At 47.1% G+C, this 25,923-nt stretch overlaps 1 protein-coding gene across 1 annotated transcript; it reads left to right on the top strand.

Moving 5' to 3' along the window:
- The first annotated feature begins 1,473 nt into the window (after positions 1-1,473).
- ACTR5 (actin related protein 5) lies at positions 1,474-24,386 on the top strand. The gene is made up of 10 exons (XM_061437571.1): positions 1,474-2,217; positions 4,366-4,595; positions 7,609-7,778; positions 10,654-10,871; positions 11,562-11,744; positions 16,776-16,892; positions 17,624-17,763; positions 18,795-18,927; positions 21,314-22,975; positions 24,106-24,386. Exons 1-9 carry the CDS (start codon positions 1,819-1,821, stop codon positions 21,569-21,571), a joined length of 1,848 nt encoding a protein of 615 aa, XP_061293555.1. The 5' UTR covers positions 1,474-1,818; the 3' UTR covers positions 21,572-22,975; positions 24,106-24,386.
- The last annotated feature ends 1,537 nt before the right edge of the window (positions 24,387-25,923 follow it).

The raw sequence follows: 25,923 nt of genomic DNA on the forward strand, positions 1-25,923 counted from the left end.
GGGGGTCTCATCTCTCCATAAGGATGTTTATTACAGAACCACTTTTTGGACTGCAAGGAGATCCAACCAGTCAATCCTAAAGCAGATCAGTCCTGAGTGTTCATTGGAAGGACTGATGCTGAAGCTGAAACTCCAATACTTTGGCCATATGATGCGAAGAATCGACTCATTGGAAAAGACCCTGATGCTGGGAAAGATTGAAGGTGGAGGAGAAGCGGGGGGACAGAGGATGAGATGGTTGGATAGCATCACTGACGCGATGGACATGAGTTTGAGTAAGCTCCAGGAGTTGGTGATGGACAGGGAAGCCTGGTGTGCTGCAGCCCATGGGGCCGCAAAGAGTCGGACACAACTGAGCGACTGAACTGAACCTTTTATAATTTACTTGCTTTTATCTCTCAAAATTAAGTGCTCCAGAGCTGGGAGGGTACAGTCAAAGCAGGCGCTCTAATTCTTGTTATCTTGCCTGGTGGAAAGGGAGAAATGGGGCAGGGGAGAGGGAGCCCAAGTCCTTTTACAGCTAAAACTGAGGAGGGGGCAGATGACATCACCTCCATTCCTCCCTGCCCTTCCCCCCCATTGGCCAAAAGGCCAAAACTGAGTCACAAGATCACAACAAGCTAGAGGACCATGTAGGGGAATTATACCACAAAAGAGAAAAAGAGAATATATACATTAACATTAACATTTAGCAGTCTTTTTTTACAGTGTTTGAGGTCTGTGAGAAGGTAAAAGTCCCATAGACTTGTGGGAGTTAATAAATCTATTTTAAAACTTTATGTGCTAAATCACTTCAGTGGTGTCAGACTCTTTGCGACCCAATGGACTGTATCCCGCCAGGCTCCTCTGTCCGTGGGATTTTTCAGGCAAAAATACTGGAGTGGGTTGCCATGTCCTCCTTCACCGAGATCTTCCCAAACCAGGGATCCAAACCCTCTTAGGTCTCCTGCACTGGCAGGTGGGTTCTTTACCACTAGCGCCACCTGGGAAACTTTATATTGTATTATAAAATACATGTGCAAAAAAAAAAAAAAAAGAGAGAGAGAAAGAGTCGCTCATTTGTGTATGGCTCTCGTGGACTGTGGCCCGCCAGGCTGCTCTGTCCGTGAGATTCTCCAGACAAGAATACTGGAGTGGGTTGCCAATTCCTTCCCCAGGGGATCTTCCCGACCCAGGGATCAAACCTTGGTCTCCTGCATTGCAGGCAGATTCTCTACCGTCTGAGTCACCATGTTTCCTTCTAACATACCTGCAGAGAAGTGCACAAATCATAAGTGAACGACCTGATGAATGAACAAAATGAACACGCCTGAGTAGCGAACTCCTTGGTCAAGAAGTCGAGCAGTCAGCTAACCCCGAGTTTCTTTCCTTGACCGAAGGCAAAGTTATCACGTGGACGTGGGGAGGAGTCAAAGGTGAAAGAAGGTGACAGAAGGCAAATGGGGCGTGGCTAGGCGGAAAGGCGGAGCCCCGCGGAGCTCAGCTTAGTTCGGGAGGCAAGGAACCGACTGGGACCGATGGCTTTACGCATTCGGGGCGGGGTTTGCTGGCCCGAGTCCCGGCTAGCGCGAAGGGTAGTAACAGGTCGAAAGCTGGGAGCAAGGTTAAAGGGTGGGCGTGGCCTAGCGATCCCCGAAGGAAGCCTGGGCTACTGACGGCGAGTTTGGTGAGAACTCGGTTGGGATTAAAGGGCAAGAACACCGGAGACTTCGAGGCAGCCGCGGTTCTTTGCGAAGGCGGAGCGCACGCTGCGTCGGGGGCGGAGTCTCGCGCCGTGGTTGACGCCGCGGCGAGGGGCGGAGCCAGCAGCGCTCCAACATGGCGGCGGCCACTGCTGCAGGCCTGGGTACGAACGTGTTTCTGTTCCGCGATGCTCGCGCCGCGCCAGATCCGGTGCTGGAGGCCGGCCCGGTGGCACACGGGTCACTCCCGGTGCCACTGGTGCTGGACAATGGGTCGTTCCAGGCCCGCGCAGGCTGGGCGTGCCCCGGACCGGACCCGGGCCCCGAGCCCCGGCTGCAGTTCCGCGCTGTGTGCGCCCGCGGGCGGGGTGGGGCTCGGGGCGGGGCGGGCCCGCAGGTGGGGAACGCGCTGGGCAGCCTGGAGCCGCTGCGCTGGATGCTGCGATCGCCCTTCGACCGCAACGTGCCGGTGAACCTGGAGCTTCAAGAGTTGCTGCTTGACTACAGCTTCCAGCATCTGGGTGTCTCCTCACAGGTGACAGGCGAGGTGGGGTTAGGATTGAGGAGAGGGGTGTGGTCGTGTCCCGTGTCACTCCGCTCTCCGAGAGATGATAGTCGCTCCAGTTGTCATTTAGTCTTTCGGTCAGTCTATCAAATATTAAACGCCTAACGTAGGCAAGTCCTGTGCTAGGCGGTTGGGATATGGCAGTGAACAAAATAACGCCCTTTTCTCTTGGAGCATCTGTTTGGGTTTGTTTGTTAGTGCATTTATTTATTAACAGATATGTGTTGAGCACCCACTCTCAATGGGGACTTTTCTGGGTGTTTGAAATATGTCCGGGAACATAACACGAAATCTCCTGTGCTTATGGAGCTAGTATGGAAAGACGTTCTAGTATGCAAAGGAAGATAATAAACAGTAGAATTAAGCAGTAGATTCTACGGCATGATAGACGGAGGAGAGGAGAGGGTTACAGCTTTTCAGTAAGATGGGTAGGGAGAGGACTCAGGGTTACGGTGGTGTATTGAGCAAGGACTAAAGCAGACGATTGAGGGAGCAAGCCTTGTGAATATCGGAATGAATAATAATCCGGAGAGACAGAACAGCCAGTGAAAAGGCCCTGAGGCAAGAGTTTGCCCTAATCCTAATTGAGGACAGTCAGAGTGAGGGGAGGGTAGTAAGTGGAAGGTCTTACTTATAAGGTCTTCCCTGGTGGCTCAGACAGTAAAGCATCTGCCTGCAATGAGGGAGACCTGGGTTCGATCCCTAGGTCAGGAAGATCCCCTGGAGAAGGCAGTGGCAACCCACTCCAGTACTCTTGCCTGGAAAATTCCATGGATGGAGGAGCCTGGTGTGCTACAGTCCATGGGGTTGCAAAGAGTTGGACACGACTGAGCAACTTCACTTCAATAAGTAGAAGCCAGAGAGGTCACACACTTTGTAGGCTTTTATTATGAGTGGAATAGTGAGTCATTGCAGGGTGTTGAACGAGAGAGGGATGTGACTTTTGTTTCAGAAGGATCACTGTAGCTGCTATATGGAAAATGAACTGGCCTGAGTCATAGGGTAGAAATAGGGAAATCAGTTAGGAGGCTGTTGCAGTTCTGAGGTGAGGGATGATGGTAACTTAGTTGAGGAAGGAATGGCGGATGTGATAAGAAGCAGTTGGATTCTGGAGCTGTTTTGTAGAGCCAGATGATTGGCTCACAATTTGGATGGGGCTTGACTTCAGTTGACAATGCAGCCATGAAATTAAAAGATGCTTGCTCCTTGGAAGAAAAGCTATGACCAGCCTAGACAGCATATGAAAAAGCAAAGACATTACTTTGCCGACAAAGGTCCATCTAGTCAAAGCCATGGTTTTCCATCAATCATGTTTGGATGTGAGAGTTGGACTATAAAGAAAGCACTGAAGAATTGATACTTTTGAACTGTGGTGTTGGGGAAGACTCTCGAGAGTCCTTTGGACTGCAAGGAGATCAAACCAGTCAATCTTAAAGGAAATCAGTCCTGAATATTCATTGGAAGGACTGATGTTGAAGCTGAAACTCCAATACTTTGGCCACCTGATGCGAAGAACTCACTCATGGAAAAGACCCTGATGCTGGAAAAAATTGAAGGCAGGAGGAGAAGGGGACAACAGATGAGGAGATGATTGGATAGCATCACTGACTCAATGGACATGAGTTTGAGCAAGCTCTGGGAGTTGGTGATGGACAGGAAAGCCTGGCATGCTGCAGTCCATGTGGTTGCAAAGAGTTGGACACGACTGAGTAACTGGACTGAACTGAACTGACTTAAGTTACTATGAGCATTGGTGGCTCAGATGGTAAAGAATCTGCCTGCAATGCAGGAGACCCGGGTTCGCTCCCTGGGAAGATTCCCTGGAGAAGGAAATGGCAACCCACTCCAGTATTCTTGCCTGGAAAATCCCATGGACAGAGGAGCCTATTGGGCTTCAGTCCGTGGTGTCGCAAAGAGTCCGACACGACTGACCCTACTTCATATTTTCCAAAGAAACTTCCAGGGAAGAGGGGTGTTTCTCAATTGCTTCTGATCAGGTGTTTTGATTGGAGACCAAAAGCCAATTCAGCCCTTGCAATAAGGATTTTTGTTTCTTTTTATGCTTTGAAAAGTGTATCCTCTTAGCACCTAACAATTTGCTCTTTTCTTTCAAAGTAGGGCTGTGTTGATCATCCCATAGTTTTGACAGAAGCCGTGTGCACCCCACTGTATTCACGACAGATGATGTCTGAGCTTCTATTTGAGTGCTACGGGATTCCTAAGGTTGCCTACGGGATAGACAGCCTCTTCAGCTTCTACCACAATAACCCAAAGAACATGATTTCCAGCGGGCTCATCATTTCATCTGGATATCAGTGTACACATATTTTACCCATCTTAGAAGGGAGGTGAGTTGTACTTATGGCATTTGAGTGCTGTTTTGAGAAGCATTCAGGAAACTTTTATTGGGCACCTACTGTAAAGGTGGAGTGGAAAGAGCAAGTACAGGACCATGAACTGACCTCTGGGCTTAACTCTGACCTCCCTCACTGTGTGAGTATAGATATGTCACTTCACCATCTGTCCTTGTGACCTCCTGGCTTGAGTTGGGGTTGATGGTCTCTGAGGTCCAAATCTGTAATTCTGTAATTGTATGATTCTGAAAGTGAAACTCACTAATAGTGAAACTCACTATTCTTAGAGTGAAATAGATAGCTTAACACAAGTATCTGTAGGTAGTAGGCACTCAATAAAAATGTTCTGAGTAAGTTATTTAAATAAATTTAATTTATACTGTTGTGTTCTGGAGTCACTTTTTTTTATTAAGTGCTATTTTGCTTTTTTATTTAAAGCTCTTTAATGACAGTTATTTAGACCTTTCTTTTCAAGTATGGTACATAATAGATATGTAGTAGATTGTTTTTCCAAGTTGTATAAAAGTTGAGGGTAGTTTCTGTCATGTTTAAAATGTGTTCTTATTTTATAGTTGGGCTTTTATTGTCTGATAAAGAGACTGGGCCAGGGGGTTTCCCTGATAGTTCAGTTGGTAAAGAATTCTTCTGCAATGCAGGAGACCCTGGTTCCTTTCCTGGGTTGGGAAGATCTCCTGGAGAAGGGATAGGCTACCCACTCCAGCATTCTTGGGCTTCCCTTGTGGCTCAGCTGGTAAGAATCCGCCTGGCATGTGGGAGACCTGGGTTCAATCCCTGGGTTGGGAAGATCTCCTGGGGAAGGGAAAGGCTACCTACTCCAGTATTCTGGCCTGGGTATACGCCATGGGGTTGCAAAGAGTTGGACCAAACTGAGCAACTTTCACTTTCACTTCAAAGAGACTAGGCCAGGAAGGGAAGGATAAATATAGAATTGGGGATTATCAGAGACACACCAATATACATAAAACAGATAAACTACAGGGACCTATTGTGTAGGACACGATATTATATTCAGTATCTTATAATAGCCTACAATGGAAAAGAATCTGAAAAAGTATATATACGTGCTGTGCTTAGTCACTCAGTCATGTCTGACTGTGTCCCCATGGACTGTAGCCCACCAGGCTCCTCTGTCCATGGGGGATTCTCTAGCCAAGAATACTGGAGTGGGTTGCCATGCCCTCCTCCAAGGGATCATCCCAGCCCAGGGATCGAACCCAGGTCTCCCACATTTCAGGCAGATTCTTTGCATCTGAGCCACCAGGGAAGCCCAGTGGAAGCACAATGGAAAAAAATCTGAAAAAGTATACATATGTTATATATAACTGAATCACTTTGCTGTATACCTGAAATATTGTAAATCAGTTGTGCTTCAATTAAAAATTAGAGAGACTAGGCCAGCATCATGCTCTCCTGAGAAGGTTTCTCTTTGTATAGAGTGAGTGTGTAAATAAGGAGAGAAGTTGAAAGCCTGGGTTTGCAGCCCTGCTAAGGATGAGGTACTTAACTTCTTCACTTGGTTTCCTAACAATAGACTTGGGAAAAACTGATTTCTCAGGGTTACCCTGAGAATGAAATGAGATAATGTAGGAGATGGCACTTTGTAAAACAATCTGAATATTTAAGTGAAAATAAAGGGTGATGAATTTATTGAGCCCTGTTGTGGGAATTTCTCTTGAAGTTTGTACAAACATTTATGAAGAAAAAACTAATAGTTATGCATTCCAAAACACTCCTGCTTTACAGAATTTTCTATCTTATGTAACCAGAATATGCAGAAATTAAAAATAATATTGTTATTTTATATTGAGAGAAAATGATTTGACCTGGAAGCTAGGATCAGATTGGAGCATGTCCTGTTCTGTGCTGGCACCTGCTGGTGAGGTGTGATATAGCAGCATCATTTCAGTGCACAGCAAGTTCCTAGAGCCCAGCTCCTCTCCTTTTCTCACACTGAGAATTTATAAAGTTATTCTGGTTCTCCTCCCCTTCACTTCATGTGAGAGGAACCTGGTACTCTAAGGAGATTCCAGTAAGCCAGTGTGTATGTGGTTACTTAATGTGTTTGCATAAGTAGAAGTGGCGTGTCTAGGGGAGGGGTACACTGGAGCTTGTCAAAATGCATATCCCCAGAACTTCACTGGCTGTCAGTGGTTAAGACTCTAAGCTTCCACTGCAGAGGGTTTAGGTTTGATCCCTGGTTGAGGAACTAAGATCCCACATGCCATGTGGCACTGCCAAAAAAGAAAAAGTGCATATCCCTAGGCCCTCCCCGGAGCAGACAGGTCCTGGGGATTGTCACCTTAAACGTTGTCCCCAGTTAATTCCAGGATGTGTGGCCTTGGAACCACAGTTTGAGAAATACATGACAAGTAACATGAGGGTCTGACTTTAGAGAGCATGTTCTTTGCTTTGAACCTGGTTTCCTTCTGAGACTGTTCAGTTCAGTCGCTCAGTCGTGTCTGACTCTTTGCGACCCCATGAATCGCAGCACCCCAGGCCTCCCTGTCCATTACCAACTCCTGGAGTTCACTCAAACTCACGTCCATCGAGTCAGTCATCCCCTTCTCCTCCTGCCCCCAATCTCTCCCAGCATCAGAGTCTTTTCCAGTGAGTCAACTCTTTGCATGAGGTGACCAAAATACTGGAGTTTCAGCTTTAGCATCAGTCCTTCCAAAGAACACCCAGGACTGATCTTTAGAATGGACTGGTTGGATCTCCTTGCAGTCCAAGGGACTCTCAAGAGTCTTGTCCAACACCACACCAGAGGTTAAATGTCCATGTGTCTGTCAGGATGTGGTCTAGGAATGCCTGCATTGGGTCAGAGGTTGCACCAAGGCAACTTAAAGTCCCTTCCAACTGTTTTGTTTTCCCCTACCAGTCAGTTTCTTCCTCATTATTAAATTATCATCCCCCCTTGTCCACCTGCTCCATATTTTTTCCTCCACATTGCCAAAGTTTCAGTGCTATTTCCACTTCTCGGTTGTAGGTTAGATGCTAGAAACTGCAAGCGCATCAACCTGGGAGGAAGCCAGGCAGCTGGCTACCTCCAGCGTCTCCTGCAGCTGAAGTATCCTGGGCACCTGGCTGCCATCACTCTCAGCCGCATGGAGGAGATCCTACACGAGCACAGCTACATTGCTGAGGATTACGTGGAAGGTACGAAGAGGACGTCTGCCTGCAGCTTCTGAGTGTTGTCTTTGGGGATGTTTCTTAAATTGTTCCCAGGATGACTGTCTTGCTCACTCTTGACAGGCTTTTTTTTGGCCACGAGGTGTGGCGTGCAGGATCTTCCCCCAGCCAGGGATGGAACCCATGCCCCCTGCAGTGACAGCGCAGAGTCCTAACCACAGGACTCCCAGGGAGTTCCCTCTTTGCCCACTTTTTTACACTTAATACTTCGTAGTGTCCTCTTCCATTTTTTGATATTTATTTTCTTCAAAAACTTTTCAGTTGGGTGATAAGTCTCATATGTTCGTTCTTTTTCACAGTTCTTTTGGTTATTCTAGTTCCTTTGCCTGTCCATTTAAATGATAGGGTCAGTTTGTCCATATCTACCAAAAGTTCTGTTGGGATGTGATTGAAAGAACGTTAAATGTGTAGATCAGTTTGTATAAAAAACAGCAACCTTCTAAATATAAATCCAAATGTAATGCTAGATCCAGACTGGGGAGAAGTGACATTTTTTACTATGTTGAGGCTTCTAATCCATGAACATAATGTGTCTTTCCATTTATTTAGGTCTTTGTTCATTTCCTTCATCAGCATTTTATAGTTCTCAGCATATAGATCCTGTACATGTTTTATTAGATTTATGCCTAAATTATTTCTTTCCTTATTTTAAATTTCAGTTTCCAGTTGCTCATTGCTATTGTATAGAAATGCAGTGAATTTTTATGAAATACAGTGAGTTTTTACTCTTTATCAAATCGAAGAATTTCCTCTCTGTTCCAAGTTTTGCTGATCATTTTTATCATGATTGGATTTTTGAATTTTGTGAAATGCTTTTTCTGCATCTCGTATGATCCTGTGGTGTTTGTGCTTTGGACTATTCATTTAAGAGAGTATAAGGATTGCTTTTCAGATATTGAACTAGCCTTGAACCCTGCTTGTTTCTTTGTGTTATTTTTTATATATTGCTGGATTTAATTTGGTAAATTTTATGAAGTATTTGTGTCAGTATTCATAAGGGATATTGATCTGCAGTTTTCTTCTACTGTCCTTGTCTTGTTTTGGGATCATGGCCATGCTGGTCTTATTAAATGAGCTGAAAAGTGTTTTCTTTTGCTTTCTGGAAAAGATTGAGTAAATAGTTGATTTTTTTTTTTTTAATGTTTGTTAGAATTCTACAGCAGAACTGTTTGAGCCTGGGGGATTTATTTTTCTGAAGGAATTCATTTTCTTTAATAGGTGTAGGTGTAAGTTTCATCAATTTTATTGATGTCTTCTTTTTATTATTTCTTCCTTTCTAGTTGCTTTAGGTTTACTTTGCCCTTTTTTCCTAGTTTCTTGAGGTAGAAGCTTAGATTTTTATCATAACTTCTTTCTAATATAGGCATTTAAAGCTTGAATTTCCCTCTCAGCAGTCCTTTATCTACATTCCATAGATTTTGATATGGTGTATTTTAATTTTTATTGAGTTCAGATATTTTTAAGTTTCCCTTGAGCCTTTTTTATTTGCAACCATTGATTATTTAGAATATAGCCAAGTGTTGGAGACTTCCTAGTTATTTTTCTGTGCTTTATATCTGCTTTAATTCTGTCATAGCCAAAGAACTTCTTTTCCTCGGTATGAGTTAGGTTTGTGAAGGTTTGCTTTAGGACCCAGGCGTGGTTGGTTTTGGCGAATGCTCCGTGTACAATTGCAAAGAAGGTAGCCCTGCTGTTGTTGGATGAAGTGGTCTGTGATGCCAGGGGGTTCCGCTGGTTGTTGGGTTTGTTCAGTCCTTGTCCACCCAGCTTCATTGTCCATCAAGCTGTACTGATTATTAAGAGTGTGGAAATCTCCAGGGAGAATTGTGAGTTTTCCTGTTTCTCCTTTCAGTTCTGTCAGTTTTTGCTTTCAAGGATCTGAAGCGCTCTTGTTAGGTACACATTTAGGATTCTTACATCTTCTTGGCAAATTGGTCTTTTATGCAGTCATCCTTTTTTACATCTTCTTGGCAAATTGCTCTTTTACCATGATGTAATGTTCCTTTTTATCCCTTTCAGTTTTCTTTGCTTTGAAGTCTACTTGGACGTGAGTATGGGCACTTGAGCTTTCTTTCGATTGGTGCTTGTGTGGTGGGTTTTTTCCTGGCCTTTTAATCTACGTAAAACATTATATTCAAAGCAAGTTTTCTAACAGGTCCTTTCCTTAAAAATCCCTTCTTTCAGTCTCTGTCTTTTAGCTGATAAAACCACTTACAGTGAATTCAGTCCCTCTTGTGTCTGGGTTTAGGCCCCCCGGTTTTTTTTGGCGTTCCATTTTAATTTGTCTGTTGTGTTTTTCACTGTATCTCTCTTGTGTAGGTTTTTTGTTTTAGTGGTTGCTCAAGAGGTGACAGTTAACTGGCTTCTCAGAGTCTTAGGGTCTCTTTTTTGCCACTTCAAGTGGACCCTGGAGGTGTTAGCGCTCCAGAGGCCCCTGTGTCCTCCCTCCTTTGTGTCGGACTTGTTTTCTGTGTCACGTCTACATACGTGGGAAGCCCATCAGACATTATCACAGTTTTTACTTTCAGTTGTCAAACATATTGTAAAGAATTCCGGAGGAGGTTAATAGAGTCCATTCACCGTTTCAGTTGTGTTTCCTTCATTTCTGGTGCTCCACGTGAGATCCTTTCCGTCTGAAAAGCTTTATTTACCAATTTTCTCAGAGCAGGTGTGTTCGCATCGTGTCCAGTCTTCCTGCTGCATTTTGTCCATCTGGTGGGTTCAGAAACGGGGGGACCATGCTTCCTCCATCTTCCCCTGCACCTGGGACCCTGGTCCCACCTTTCTAATCTCAGGGCTAATGGTGTTCCCATCTCCTAACTCCGAAACGCTTCCTTTGAAGAGCTGCAGAAATGGCGGTGCCCTGATTACTATGAGAACAACGTCCACAAGATGCAGCTCCCATTTTCCAGCAAGCTTCTGGGCAGCACCCTGACCTCCGAGGAGAAGCAGGAGCGGCGGCAGCAGCAGCTGCGGCGGCTGCAGGAGCTCAACGCCCGGCGGCGGGAGGAGAAGCTGCAGTTGGATCAGGAGCGGCTGGACCGACTGCTCTATGTGCAGGTGATGGGGACCCCTGGGTGGGTCCCTGCGTGTTCTTCCTGTAGCTTCTGCCCCAGCTGTGCAACGCATCAGCCATCTCAGTCCCCCCCACCCTGAAGTCCAGGAGGAGTCTAGCGGGATCATCCGTGTAGAGATGACGTGTGTGGAGGACATTGTAGCAGCAGGAATTGCTGCAAGAGCTTCGGACTTGGCCTTGTTGATGTATTTTATCCTTATAGTCCCCTTTGTTTGATTTTTAACTTCTTGGCTTAAGTGTGGCACACGTGATGCAGAGCACACAAATCTTAAGGGTCCAGCTCAGTGAGTTTTCACCACTGAAATGCACCACGTAGCCACATCCAGATCAAGAAATAGAGCACCCAGCAGCCCAGGAGGCTCCCTCCGTCTCCTGTTAGCCCCTCTCCTGCCTTTGGCCCACCCAGAAGCTCACATTCTTACATCTGTCCACATAGATGAGTGTTGCCTGCTCAGGTGGTACTGAGATGGTGATGTGTGGGAGCCCAGAGATAGCTGGAGAGGAGGGCTGTGGTGTGAAGCTTCAGGGGGCAGGCTGTGTGGAGGGGCAGGCGCAGGGAGCCCTCTCCCGCCGTTCTTCCTGTCCATCCAGCTTCTGAGCTCCTTCTCTCCATCCTGGGTGTGATCACCCAGATTTGCATTTCTGAGGGCAGATTATGACTGCTCTGCTTGCAGGAGCTCCTGGAGGACGGCCAGATGGATCAGTTTCACAAGGCCCTGATAGAGCTGAACATGGACTCCCCGGAGGAGCTGCAGTCCTACATCCAGAAGCTCAGTGCTGCAGTGGAGCAGGCGAAGCAGAAGATCCTTCAAGCAGAAGTCAGTCTCGAGGTGGATGTGGTGGACAGCAAGCCAGAGGTACTGGGGCCTCAGAAGGGAGGTCTCGAGGGGTTGTGTAGGATTGCCCTTTCTGAGGACAGAGGAGTGTCCAGGAAAGGCTGATGACAAAGGGGTTGTGACCAGACTTGAGCAGCAAGCAGAACAGAGTGGTGTTTGATGTCTCTGGGGGCACGGATGGGGGCAGGGATGGGACTGACCTTATACCAACTGGAGTGCTGACCCGAGGGGTTTTACCTGGTAGCGCCCTGGCCCCCTGGGAGGGGAAAGTGTGCAAGTAGAAAAGGAAGAACATAACACAGGCTGATTGAGTGGCCCATCTTGAGCGTGAGCCTGCCCCACTGATGGTTCTTGGATCATCATAAATGCCTCAACTTTCTTCTGATCTCGTATTAAATATATTGTGACTACTCTTTCATTCGCCACCTTTCCATCTCGTGTTCCCTAAGGACAGGGATCACACTTCACACATAGTCTGGGAGTTTTTTTATAGGCGCTAATAGACATGCTCAGTAGGAAATATACAAATGAGACCCAGAAGGACACATCAGAGGGTAAATGGCTTGTGATTGTGAATGACACTGTTTTTTGCTTCTTGTGTTTTTCGGTTTCCTATCATGCACATGTTAACTTTTAAGAAATGTTATTTTAAAAACCTTGAAAAGATGTTTGCTGGTTGATTTAAAACCAGCCTTTTGTTAGTTACTAAAACTAATTCTTTAACCTTATCAGTCTCTCCTTTTTGTTTCCCTGCCTGTGGACTGTGAATAAGTATTCATGTGGCTGAAAGGGTGGGCGGGTGGGTGGAGCTGAGACAGGGCCCTGGGTAAATCAAACCCTAGCACTGGGCCTCATGTGGAAGGGGCTGCCTGCAGGTCACACCTCGGTCCCAGCTCTCTGGTTGGCTCTCCTTCTCTAGATCTGGAAAAAAGTGATAGTAGGTGGATGCATTGTTGCTGGATCTGTCATCTCTAGAGTTCTAAAATAAAGGTACTTGTTCACTGCCTTGTGACACTACCAGAGCAGGGTTAGCCAGTTCAGCTATTGACCTTTGTTTTTAAGTCTACTTTAAATTCTAAAGCCTTTACTTTTCGAAAGAAACAGTCCCGGTGGAAAATTGCGGTTTGCCGCTGGGTGTGTGTAGTGCGCTGCTCATCGGGGGCCTCAGAGCTGTCCTTGGCTCAGCAGGCAGCCTGCTTTTGCAGGGACTGTCTCCGCTGGAGGCCGGCTCTCACGGTTTCCGCTCAGCCTCTCCACCCACCTCTCCGACAGGCTGTAGATCACATGAGGACGGTGACTGGCCGTGAGCATGCATGCTTGACAGAGCAGGTCCTGAGTCAGACTTCCTAGACACAGCATACTGGACCCCTGAGGTCCGGGGTTGAAGGGGCCTTGACCTCCATCTTTGTCTCGCTCAGCATCCTGGATTGGCTTTAGGAGGACCAGCGTGCCTTTTCTGGCTTGCTCCTCCCACTCTCCAGATGTGTGTTTCAGATTTGAGTTGGTTACTGGGATCTGGATCCACACTGTTGTTGTTCAGTTGCTCAGTTGTGACCCACCCTTTGCAGCCCCATGGACGGCAGCACTCCCTGTCCTTTACTCTCTCCCGGCGTTTGCTCACACTCGTGTCCGTTGAGTTGATGGTGCCATCCAACCATCGAATCCTCTGTTCACATTGCCTTTGTTGTTTGTTTATCTGAACTTAGTTTTATCATGCTTATCAACGTGTCCACAGGGTGTCAGCATCTTTATATCAGAGGTGAACCACTAAGCTACATGCACATGGAGGATTTCAGATTTAAAAAGAAAAGAGATCAAATAACTGTGAAGATGTGATAACCAAGCAGTTGGGGAGCTGGCTTTTCCTTTTCTTTGTTCATTTTCCTGTGTCTGTTATATGCCCTGATTCAGTCACTCTGTTCATTCATTCAGCAGGTACTTACTAAGTCCCTACTTGGTCCTGTAACCTGAGGGTACATATTCAAATCTCTCTGGGCTTGGGGAGATTTTGAATTGTTGGACTTTAAAAGGTTTCCCTACATAGTACAACAGATCTGATGAATCAGTCTGTCCCAAAGCCTTAACGGTCAGTCAGAGAGATTGTTAAAAATTAAATCAAATACAGTAACATTCATGGGCTAAGTTTGGCCACAACACTGGCCAACCAGTTCTACCTTTCAAAAAAGATTTATTGTATTTTCCAACTGTACAGTTCCTTTAGAAGGGAGAGAGCAAATATATGTGGACCACAGTTCATATTGAAATGCCATCTAAATGGTGAAAGTTGCATTGGATTCATACAGCTGAATTTTTAAACTTGCAGTGTATTCTAAAAATCCATTTTTTCTTACAGACCAATCCATTGCATCCCTCACTGCAGGTATTCAGTGAGGATGTTGTAAAGGAGTAGGTTTTGTTAGCATTCTTGTTTTTAATGTTTATTTATTTATTTATTTGGCGGCCCTGGGTCTTAGTTGCAGCACTTAGGGTCTTCACTGCATCACGCAGACTCTCTGGTTGTGGCACACAGCCCCGTGGCATGTAGAGTCTTTTGGGACCAGGGGTCAAACTGTGTCCCCTGCATTGGGAGGTGGATTCTTCACCACTGAACCACCAAGGAAGTCCTGCTAGCATTCTTCACGGAGTACTTAAAAGATGCTCACTTTCCATCGCTGCAGATGGTTGGGAGTGCAGCTCACTAGCACCCTCCTTTGTTGGAAAGCACAGTGGGCCAAAGATAGAAAGATCTCTTACCTGAGGAATCAAGATTGAACTGGTCTGTTTGTTTTTCTGCTGCTCAAGGCTGTTCTGGGTAACCACACTGCATCTTCTCTGACGGGGAACCACACTGCATCTTCTCTGATGGGGAACCACACTGCATCTTCTCTGATGGGCCTTGGAAAACTGTTGTTCTGCTTGGTTCCCAAAGAGCAGTCCATGTATATGTTCCCAGTTGTCACCCAGTACACCTGGGGACCCTGCAAACCCTAAGAGGGGGAGAACCCAGCCAACTGGTGGAGAAATCAGTTCTCTCTGGGATGCCTGTTGCTGCATTGAAATTACCAGCTTTGTTCTTCTCTATGAATCATGAATCAGGATAAAGAAAATGTGTGTCTGTGTGTGTGTGTGTTTTACAATTTTGGTGAAGCTAAGAAATCTTGTTTTTAAGGTGACAGCTTTTGAATATAATTAGATATGAAAGTGAGTAGTTATACTGAAAAAGCCTTTAAAATCCAGACATTTTACAGTCCTCTTTATTCTAGAGAAATCTAAGGGTGTATCCCGGGACTTACCGCGCAGTGCTAGGCATGATTGCCAGGGACCAGGGCACAGAGGTGACTAAGAGACAACCCTTTCCCTCCTCAGTACCTCAGAACCTAGGGCTCTAGAACATACTCAGGACTGTAATATGCTGTGCATGGGGTTCTCCTGTCAGGAATACTGGAGTGGGGTGCCATGCCTGCCTCTAGGGCATCTTCCCGACCCAGGGATCAAATACCTCAGAACCTAGGGCTCTAGAACATACTCAGGACTGTAATATGCTGTGCATGGGGGTTCTCCCGTCAGGAATACTGGAGTGGGTGCCATGCCTGCCTCTAGGGCATCTTCCCGACCCAGGGATCAAACCCAGGTCTCCCAAATTGTAGGCAGATTCTTTACTGTCTGAGCCACCAGGGAAGCCCAGACTGTGATAACCTTTATCAAATGTGATGCTATTAATAGATGTCTGTGGGAATGTAGATGGAGGTTTGTTTTTTTGTTTGTTTTTAAAAATATTTTATTTATTTCTTTGGCTGTATTGGGTTTTAGTTGCTAGCATACGGGATCTCTAGTTGTGGTTGCAGGGGCTTTGTTGCCCTGCAGCGAATGGGATCTTAGTTCTCTGACCAAGGATGGAAGCCACATCCCCTGAGTTGCAAGGCAGATGCTTAACCACTGGACCACCAGGGAAGTCCTCAGATGGAGTTATGAGAAAGGATTGGGATGTTTGAGCTGGGCCCTGAAAGATTATTTGATTTCAGTAGATATCCAATGAGGAGAGAAGGACATTTTATATGGAAAGAAATATACATGCAGGGAGCAGGGCCCATCCTGCATGGAGAATGTGGGAGACCAAGCCGGAAGGGAAGCTGAGGCCACCTGAAACAGTCTTTATCTGTCAGCCTGGATAGTATCCTTCAGACAGAGCCTTCAGAGTGTGCTGAGCAAGGCATAATCTGACAAGATTTTATTTTAGGAAAATAACTGGTGGCAGTTAGGATGATGGATTTAGGGAGAGGCGAGGCTGGAGGTGGGAAGACAGGATGAAAATGGGATGGCTTCATTCAGGAGGGAGCCAGTGTGACCTGAAGCTTGTCAGAGGCTGCAGGGATGGAGGAGGACACACCTCCAAGGTCGGAGCCAGAGAACTGGCGCCGTTCAGGAGCGACGGGACTGATGACAGAACAGGGGCCTGTGCCAGACCCCTGCCGCACAAGGATCGTCCTGATTAGTTTTCACCATTCCGCAAGCACTGTCTTCATTCCCGTTTTATGAATAAGGAGACCGAGAGCGAGGCGAGGGAAGAAATCTGCCCAAGGTCAACAGCTAGAAGCAGCGCGGCTGAGAGTCAGATCCGAGCAGTTAGAGTCCAGATTCTCTCCAGTCACTGCAGCTGGGGTGAGAGGCAGCGTGGACCGAGCTTAGGGAGGTGACCAGCTGGATTCTGAGCCCCTCATCTCTGGAGTCTCTCTGGGACAGTCCTCTCTGGAGTGGCAGACTTGAGCTGCCCCCTCCAAAGGCTTCAAAGAAGTTGGGAGTTGATGAGACTGGTCTCAGTGGGGAAGTTAGGGGGTAAGAACAAAGCCCATCTCTGGCTTTTTAGTCTTTTAACCTTGTGTTCATGTGTGTGTGGGTTTTTTTTTTAATAGTTTAGAAACTTTTCATCGTTTTTATGTGTGGACATACGTTCAGGACACTGGGTGAGATCCCAGTTCTTCTTGGTGACCATGAGCTCACAGAGCTAAGGCTCACTGAGTCACAGGTTCTGTCTTGTGTTTCTTCTCTTCTCAGACTCCTGACCTGGAGCAGCTCGAGCCATCTCTGGAAGATGTGGAAAACATCAACGATTTCGAGCCCCTGTTTTCGGAGGAGACGCCGGAAGTGGAGAAGCCAGTGGCCACAGTCCAGGTTGGCCTCCTGTAGCCTCGACCTTGCTTATGCTTTGAAGCTTGGCGTGAATGACCAGTCAGGTCTAGTCTGCTTCTTTAGGAATATTTCCCCCTCCAGCTGCAAATCTCAGTTGTATTTTTCTAGAAGGGCGAGTACCAGCACTCAAAACTTACAGAGTCAGGGACTTTTTCCCCTGTGGTGATTGATTGGGGTTCCAGCACTAACTGTGGAACTGTGAGAAAAGGTCTGCTCATTGGGAGAGTCCCAGTAACCAGGGACTTTGAGACCCAAAGAGTAGCTTTTAATGCTTTTATTTAAATTGAAGTGAGTGTAATGATGTTTCATCCTCATCTGGGTTCATGTTTCTGCCATCACTGTGGCAACCAGATAGACGGACGTGAGGCTGAGACACCCGGGAGAAGGCTTTCTTGGCTGTGCAGGGACTGGGTGCTGGGCCAGTTGCTGGCGGAGACTTGGTCTTCCAGTGCCAGCCTTGCTGCTACTGCTCTTCACCAAGTCTCTTTCCTACATCTCAAGGATCATTTCATAGTGGAGATGTATAGCAGTTTATAATCCAGAGGTTAAAGAAGGTAGAAAAATTGAATCATCACATCAAGAGAGTGTGGGGAGAGGTTATTCTGGCACGAACAAAGCTATGATGGAATGAGAAATGCAATTTGAGGAAGCTGGCAATTGGGATGTTTGTTCTTATGGCCTAAAAATATCTTCTAAACCTTGGGTTTTTAAAGCCCGTGTTTAACTTGGCAGCGTACCATCAGCTGTTTGTTGGGACAGAAAGAATTCGAGCTCCAGAAATTATCTTCCAGCCATCTCTCATCGGAGAGGAGCAGGCCGGCATAGCAGAGACCCTCCAGTACATCCTGGACAGGTGAGCCTGGACCTTCTTTTCCTTCTGTTTTCTTGAACCATTCCCTTGAATTTTGCGTTGAACAATGGAGCTGATGGCCGGGCATCTCTTTCATTGACTTGCTGCGCTCAGAGGGTGTTTTTTTTCTCTCACCAGGCCTGGCACAGAGTTAGGGCTGTCTATTCTTTTCTCAGTGTGTAGGTAGATGCTCAACGTGTATATACTTGAGCTTTAAGAATGTCTTTTAAAAATTTGGGCAATATGTTAATATATGTGCACTGGCTTTTCTAAAAGTCTTCACATCACTGCAGACTGCTGGTTCTAAATCACCCTAAAAACAAGCAGAACTTAGTGTTTTTCCCACCTTGCATTTTATTTTTTAAGAGTTTGCATTTCTATAACAGCATGCCTCTCCCCAGCCATTTATACAGATATGATTCTGCAGTGTGAGTTTTCCTGATTCACGGTGAACAAGTAGGGAACACGGTCTTGTGGTCCTCTAGTTGCTGTTGGTTCAAACAGAACGGCAACTTAACAACTAGCAAGGAAGAAAAGTGACTGCAGCTACTTTGTCTGAATAACTTAGAGTTTTGTCTCACAGTGGGTAGAAAAGTGATCAAACGTGTAAGATAAAACTAGTAATAAAAAGCACAGGTGGAGAGGGAGGTCCTCTAAAGGAGAGGCAGGACTTTGGGGGGTGATGGAAATGTTCTGTATCTTGGTTCTGGTGTTGGTTGCTGGGGTTTATAAATTTGTCAGACTTCATCTAAATGGATTTAAAGCAATCCTTAGTAAAGTCAATTTTTTAAAAACATGTATTAGAAAGGCATAATGTTAAGGAAATGGATTGACCATTCAATAAGGTTTTAGCTAGCTGTTTGACATTCATTCTGTAAAGGCAAATGAAAAATGGAAAGTGTTTTTTTGTTTGTTTTTTAACTTTTTGTGTGGATGTTTTCTGATTTGTACTGAGAGCTCACATTTCCACATCCACATTCTCTTCTAATATTCAAGTAGGAGAGACTATAGCAGCGGAATCGTTTCATCCCCAGGTACCCAAAGGATGTTCAAGAGCTGCTGGTTCAGAACGTTTTTCTCACTGGCGGGAACATGATGTATCCTGGGATGAAGGTCAGAATCGAGAAGGAGCTGCTGGAGATGAGGCCCTTTCAGTCTTCTTTTCAGGTACTGATTGTCCATGGAACCAGCTGTTTCTAAAATAGCCTTATTGTTTGTTTTTGTTTTCTAGGTTGCAAAAGTAGTACAGTGTAAGTGAGAAAAATAGTCATTCCATCATCTAGAAGCAGCCACTGTTAACACATTCATGGCTTTCCTTCTATTCTTCAGATTTTTAAAGCAAGATGGAAATCATAATTTATGTACTTCTTTGTTTTGTTTTCATTGACAAAGGAAGACCTGCAGGCAGTAAACATTCAGAGAGTACACAAGAGTGTACCTTGAGGGACTTGGCCCAGTGGCTAAGACGCCACGCTGCTAGTTCAGGGGGCCCGAGTTTGATCCCCGGTCAGGGAGCTAGATCCCACATGCCACAACCAAGGATCCCACGTGCTGGAACTAAGATCCAGGGCAGCTAAATTAATTAACTTTTTAAAAATTATCACCAAAATTATTTATTTGCTTTTGGCAGCACTGGGTCTGTGTTGCTGCACACGGGCTTTCTCTAGTTACGGCGAGTGGGAGCTACTTGCGAGTTGTGGTGCACGGACTTCTCCTCAGAGTGGCTTCTCTTGTTGCAGAGCACGGGCTTTAGACTCACAGGCTTCCGTACTTGTGGCGCATAGCCCCACTTGCTCTGCGGCATGTGGGATTCATTATTACCCAAAATTATTTTCTTTAAAAAGAGTGTACATTGAGATTAAGGCCTTCTCTTCACCCAGGCCCTGGGCCACAGGCAGAGGGGACTGGCTGAGGAGGTTTTTTCTTTCTTCCACATATTTTCTACACATGGCTTTTGTAACTTGAACTTCTTAACCTGCCAGGAACATTTTCCCATGTCATTATTCATCAGAAATACTTTTAAAAGCAACTGTCTGGTGGGGGTACCCCACAATTTCTTTACCAGATTCCCGATCACCAAGAGAAGTGGTTTGAGTTCCCCTCGTGGCCCAGTCATCTCAGCATGCTGAGATGTCCTGGGCACCTAGTGGTCTTGGAGTTCAGGGACAGCTTCTTGGAAGTGAGTCTTCTGAGGGCGAGGAGGTGTTTGTCATGTAGAGTGTGTGGAGCGGGGTGGGATGGAGAGAATGTTCCAGACTGAGGACAAGAGGATGAGCAGGAGCAAAGGCTTGGGGGCCAAAATCTTGCTGAGGGGTGTGCAGCTGAGAGTGGCTGTGAAGGGTCGGGGCTGGAGAGGCCGGCAGGGCACATGGGGTATGGAGCCTGTGTGTCCTGCTGAGGGGCTTGGCTTGGCCTGCCCCGTGCTCTGTGATGTGTTATACATTCAAGGGGTGGTCTCTGGGCCTGGGTTCTGACTCCAGCACCACCGTCACTGAGTTTTGCCACACCCCAGTTTTCTCAGCAGTGAGAAGGGGGTCATCTTGGCACCCGTTACCAGCTTTCAGTGTTCAGGGCGAGTCAGGTGCTCAGCCCAGGGCCTGCGTGTGATGGACAGACATCAGCTGTTGTGTTGAGGGCCCCTGAGAACACACTAGATTCCATGAGTCGCTAGAAGGACCCGCTGAGATTCCACATATGATCCTGCTTGATATTCCTCACAGTGGGCACTTGCCCGGTGTGAGGAGTGGAGCGAGCGCCTCCCTCGTTCCTTCACTGACACTTCTACACCGGAGCGGCCGGGGCTCTCGTGACCCTGATTTTGTTGATGGTCCTTTCTTGCAGGTCCCTTGCCTCCTCCTCCTCCATCTGTGCTGATTCCTCCTGCCCTTTATTTCAGAAAGTTCCCAAACCTCCATTCCAGCCTGGGACTTCTATGGGAGATGGAGGGAAGAAGGGAGGGTTAGCTGGGTGACTCCAGGAAAAAGGAGCCCGATCTGAGTTGGACAGCGGTCTGCCCTGTGATCAGCTTAAACCTCACTGGGGCACTCCCGGGACTGCTGACCGCAGTCTTGCTCTTGGAATAAGCAGCGGAATCCGAGCCCAGGGCAGCCTCTGTGCTCTCACGTCCTCCAAGGCTCATTTGCCACCATGGCCAGAGCCACCTCGCATCAGCCTCTGCTTCCCTCACTGGCAGAGGGGCTCAGGTCCAGGTCTTCCAGGTCTCCACCTGACACCTGTGGCCGACAGAACGGGGGCAGGAGGTGGGGCAGCTGGTCCCTTGCCCCCTGCCCAGGGTGGTGTGGATAAAGTAACTGATGACCTCTTACTCGGTGAGGTTGGTCCTGGTGCACTCTGCATGTTCGTGTCCTTCCTTGGAATGTCTGGGGCATTTCAGCTCAGCTCCCTTAGGGGGGTGCAGAGATAGTCCTGCCGCATTTTGGAATCAAAGGGGGCCCTCCTGTGTGTGCATCTCTGTAGCCAGCCTTGCTAAACATTCAGTCCTTAGAAACCGATGGGGGATGCCCTTCCAGTGACTGTTCTGCTCGTCTTCCAGGTTCAGCTGGCCTCAAATCCCGTGCTGGACGCCTGGTACGGAGCTCGCGACTGGGCCTTGGACCACCTGGACAACGAGGACGTCTGGATCACCAGGAAGGACTACGAGGAGAAGGGGGGAGGCTACCTCAGGGAGCACTGTGCCTCCAACGTGTACGTCCCCATCCACCTGCCCAGGCAGGCTGCGCGCTCTGCAGAGGCCCAGGCATCCGGCAAGGGCTCGGGGGCCAGCGGAGGCGGGGCCAGCGAGCAGGCATAGCAGAGGGGCCCCTCCAGGGACCTGGGGCCACATCGGGACAGTGACTCTGCCAGCTGTGTGCGGCCCGAGTCTGCTGGGAACATTTGGCTTCGAGATGGGTTTCTCCAGGGGAGAACAGTTAAGGGCCACTAGGAGTTACCCTTTGGAACTGTGCTCTTTGGGGCGTCTGCAGTGAAGGGACGAGCGGACTTTCGGGGACCTGCCGTGGGTGAGCCACAGGCTTCGCTTCTGCAGCAGTGAATGAGCATGATGGTGGCAGAGCTGTACAGACTGTGTACACAGGCTTCCTTCTTACTACACTTTAAAGCCTTTTTCGTTCTTGTTTTTATTTTTTTTTAATCCTTTTAATTTTATATTGTCCGTGTAGCTAGTTTTCTAAATTGATTCCAAAACCGTGTGAAGGCCCAGCAGGTGGCGTTCTTTCCTCTACACCTAAGAAGATGGCACTTAAGGGAACCATCACTCACGAGCTCTCCAGGACTGGAAATACTTTCCTCCTCCTGTTATTTCTGCTGAGAAATAAGGAAAAGGGGCCCAAAGAGGGAAACGAGATTGTCCAAAGTCAGCTTCCTGAGGACCTGCCCAGTGCCAGCTTCTGAATGGGCAGGTGTGGGGCTAGTGGCCAAGCATCGTTCGTACTTCCTTTGCTGGAAACTTTTCTACTGTATGAGGCCTTCGTACAGTTTTAGAAGTTTCTGTCCCTGTGAACTTGCTGGCTGCTTAACTTTGCAGGCCTTCCTGAAGAAAAACAGACTGGAAAAGGTTTGTTGTGTTGCCTTTTCAGTTTTGCCACAAGCTCATCTTTCCTGGGCCTTTGCAGCTTCTTCTTAAGTGGATGGATAACCCCTCTCTTCTCCAGAGATGCTTGGGAAGAATTTTAACTCTCAGACACAACCAGTATTTAAGCCCAGGAGGCCCCTGAGTTTCCTTGCCCCAGAATCCATACGTTTAAATCCTGTAGAGCGTCTGGGCCACCCCTCTGAGGAGGCCTCCTCAGAACCAGTCCGCCTGTGCAGTTCACCAGGCTTGGTCACCTGCAGCTCCAGCTCTCCAGGGTTTTGACACTGAAGACCAGGAAGGGGCAGCGGTGGTGGTGGAGGAGGCAGGAGACTCAGGCCAACTCAGGATGCCCCACAGCCTTGCAGGGAGCACTGGCCGTCCACAGCTGGGCCTGAGGGTGGATGAGAGGGTGAGCGTGAGCTAACAAGGAAGGACAGATGTGAAGGAGGCAGGACTGGCCTCCCTGGAGAGGTTTTCATAATGGCGTTTCCAGGAAGAGGGGTTGGGTGAGCTGCTGGGGTCTTTCTCCACAGTCAGCATTTTAAACGGCCTGAAGAGCAATGGTGAGGCGCAAAGATTGCCCTGGACATCCAGCCTTGCTGAGGAAGGACCCTGACTGGGCAGGTAAGCTGGGACATAGCGTAGTCCAAGAACATGTGTGAAGCCAGCTCTGCTCGGGGTGCCTGTAGCCCAGAACTGAGGAGGGTTGGGGCTGTGCTGAAGCTGGGCCTTACGCTCTCCTGCTTTAACTTCATGCTGAGCTTGCTGCAACCTCTTCTCACACCTCTCAGCCCCTCACACAGACCACCATCAGGGCGCACAGACCACCATCAGGGCGCTCAGCACAATACCTTGAGCTTTTTCTCTGCCCCCAGGTGGCCTCTGAGAGACTGTAACTCAGAAAGTGTTTGCAAGAGCAGGAGGTGGGTTTCATTCAGCTTGAAATATGCACATCCCAGGGCTGGGCCTGGAGGGTGTCGAGGGCTCACAGGGTTTCTAATGAGTGACCAGCTGGTTGGATGACTGGCCAAATATGTGAACAAAGACATTTTGAGGATAGCTTGTCTGCTGCATTGGGAGGAACAAATCAGGAGTCTATTCTTCCCCTAAGCCAGGGAGCCCACTACTGAGACATCTTAAGTCTTTCCTCTGATATTACCAGGACTGTTCCTGGAGATAAAGTGGGTATGACTCCAGCTGAATGATCTGAGAGCAGCCTTGAAGAAATAGATTCCCGTAGCCCAGCCTCGGGCTTCTGTCTGCGTTGTGGCGCCAGAAGAGAGCCCAGGGTCGGGAGAGTCCGCCCAAGGTCAGCCTGGCTCTGGGTTTGAGTCAGGGCAGCTCCAAAGGTTGAGTGGCCACCCAGGGTGATCAGGGCCTCTCTCCCTGATAGGGGTGTCCCCCCTTTTTGCCCCCTCTTCCTTCCATGGACATCTTTGGCAATAAACAGTTTTACCAAAGCAACAAAGAAGGTGAAAAGGTAAGGAAATAGAAGTTAAGAGTAAAATAAATGTTTTAAGTATGGGCAGAGAACACCTGATCAAGAAATGAAGATGCTGAACTCATACAATACGCAAAGATTATTTTATGCCTACCTAAGGAATTAAATGGATGAGATGAAATTTATCATTACAGATCCTTGTGATTAAATCATTTCCAGATATTTAGAAAACGGTAGAACAGAGAATTAAAAAATATAGGCAGGGAGACTGGCGGTTTACTAAATTCGTTTTCCTTTCCTCCTGGGCACACAGCTGCACCACGTTTCCCAGCCTCCCTCACAGTTCTACCTGTAGCCATTTGATTTCTGGCCAGTGGGACACGGACGGAAGAGATGTACAACATCCAGGGCTGCTTCCATAAACCTCCCACGAGAACCTCTCTTTCCCCGTCATCTGGCTGAACAGGGAGCTGTCCAAGGCCCAGGAGGAGCGTGGAACCAGAAGTGGAAGAAGCTGAGTCCTTAAACAACTGGTTGGAGCAGAGACCCTGCAGATCCTTCAGTGTGTAAGAAATAAACTTACTGTTTAAGCCACTGAGAGCTTTTCTGTCTGTTACAGAAGCTAGCATTGTTCTAACTAAAAGTGTAGGTTAAAAATAAAAACCATTACCTTCGTGTTCGTCGGGGATTTCAGGAGGAAAAATTTTTGAAATAATATGAAAGAAGGAGAACAGTGTGACAGATAGTTATCCCCTCATTTAGGAAATGAGTGAAAATCACTCAGTCATGTCCAACTCTTTGTGGCCCCATGGACTGTATAATCCATGGAATTCTCCAGGCCAGAATACTGGAGTGGGTAGCTGTGCCCTTCTCCAGGGGATCTTCCCAACCCAGCAGTTGAACCCAAATCTACCACATTGCAGGTGGATTCTTTACCAGCTGAGCCACCACGGAAGCCCAGGAAATGAGAGTAATTCTTTTTATCCTGTGCTGTGCTTAGTCACTCAGTCGTGTCTAACTCATTGTGACCCCATGGACTGTAGCCCACCAGGCTCCTCTGTCCATGGAGATTGATTCTCCAGGCATGAATACTAGAGTGGGTAGCCTATCCCTTCTCAAGGGTATGTTCCCGACCCAGGAATCCAACCAGGGTCTCCTGTATTGCAGGCGGATTCTTTACCAGCTGAGCTACCAGGGAAGCCTTTGTATCCTGTAGGATTAATGAGCTAATGAATAAATCACCTAAGGATTTCAGGAAACTTGTCTGTATAAGCTGACCCAGAAAGACCCCCTTGTATCTCCTACAAAGTTATGCAAAAAGTGGGATAAAGCAGAATTTTTAAAAAGTTGTCATGCTAACCTTAGAATTATAGATATTATGGAAAAGCTTGGAAATCGGAAATGAACATGAAAATCAAAGCCAGACTGGTAAGCCGAGTTGGCACTGAGGCAAGCCTAGTTGTTCAGATAGAGAAATCAGCCCTTGGGACGGGTAGGGACTACATGCTTTAAAATGCCTAAGTAGAGATGTAGCCTGGGTTCTCAAGGAGCAAGGAACCTGGAATAAACTCCCTTAATAGATAATACTAATGCAGCAAGGGAAACAGGGAGCTTATGAACAGAGCATATAAATCCAGACATTAGGGAAAGCCAAGTCTAATAGAAGAAAAGTTTGGAGGTGGGTGGTGTGGGGAAGAAGAGGTAGCCTAGTTAATAAAAAGAATAAAATTAGGACTTCCGTGCTGGGCCACTGCCATCCAGTGCAGGGGACTGAAGTTCGATCCCTGGTTGGGGAACTAAGATCCCAAATCATGTGGGGCAGCTTAAGCCTGTACTAGAGAAGCCCATGCCATCCACAGCAACTAAGACCCAGTGCATCCAGATAAACACCTTTTTTAAAAGTACAAAACAAAGTGGTATAAATGAATTCAAGTGTGTTAATGGAAGTGTAGATAGGAAGTGTAGAAAAACAAGAGAAGATTGGTTTTAAAAAACGTATAGCTGTAAGCTATTTGCAAAAGATGCTTTGAAAACATGATACAAAGATGTTAAAAGGACAGAAGGAAGCAAACAAACACTAAACCACTTATCTGCTAGGCAAAAAGTATTATTAGGGAAAAAACTTAGTAAT

The sequence above is a fragment of the Bos javanicus genome, chromosome 13, assembly GCF_032452875.1.
Source record: "Bos javanicus breed banteng chromosome 13, ARS-OSU_banteng_1.0, whole genome shotgun sequence".
NCBI classification, from domain to species: domain Eukaryota; kingdom Metazoa; phylum Chordata; class Mammalia; order Artiodactyla; family Bovidae; genus Bos; species Bos javanicus.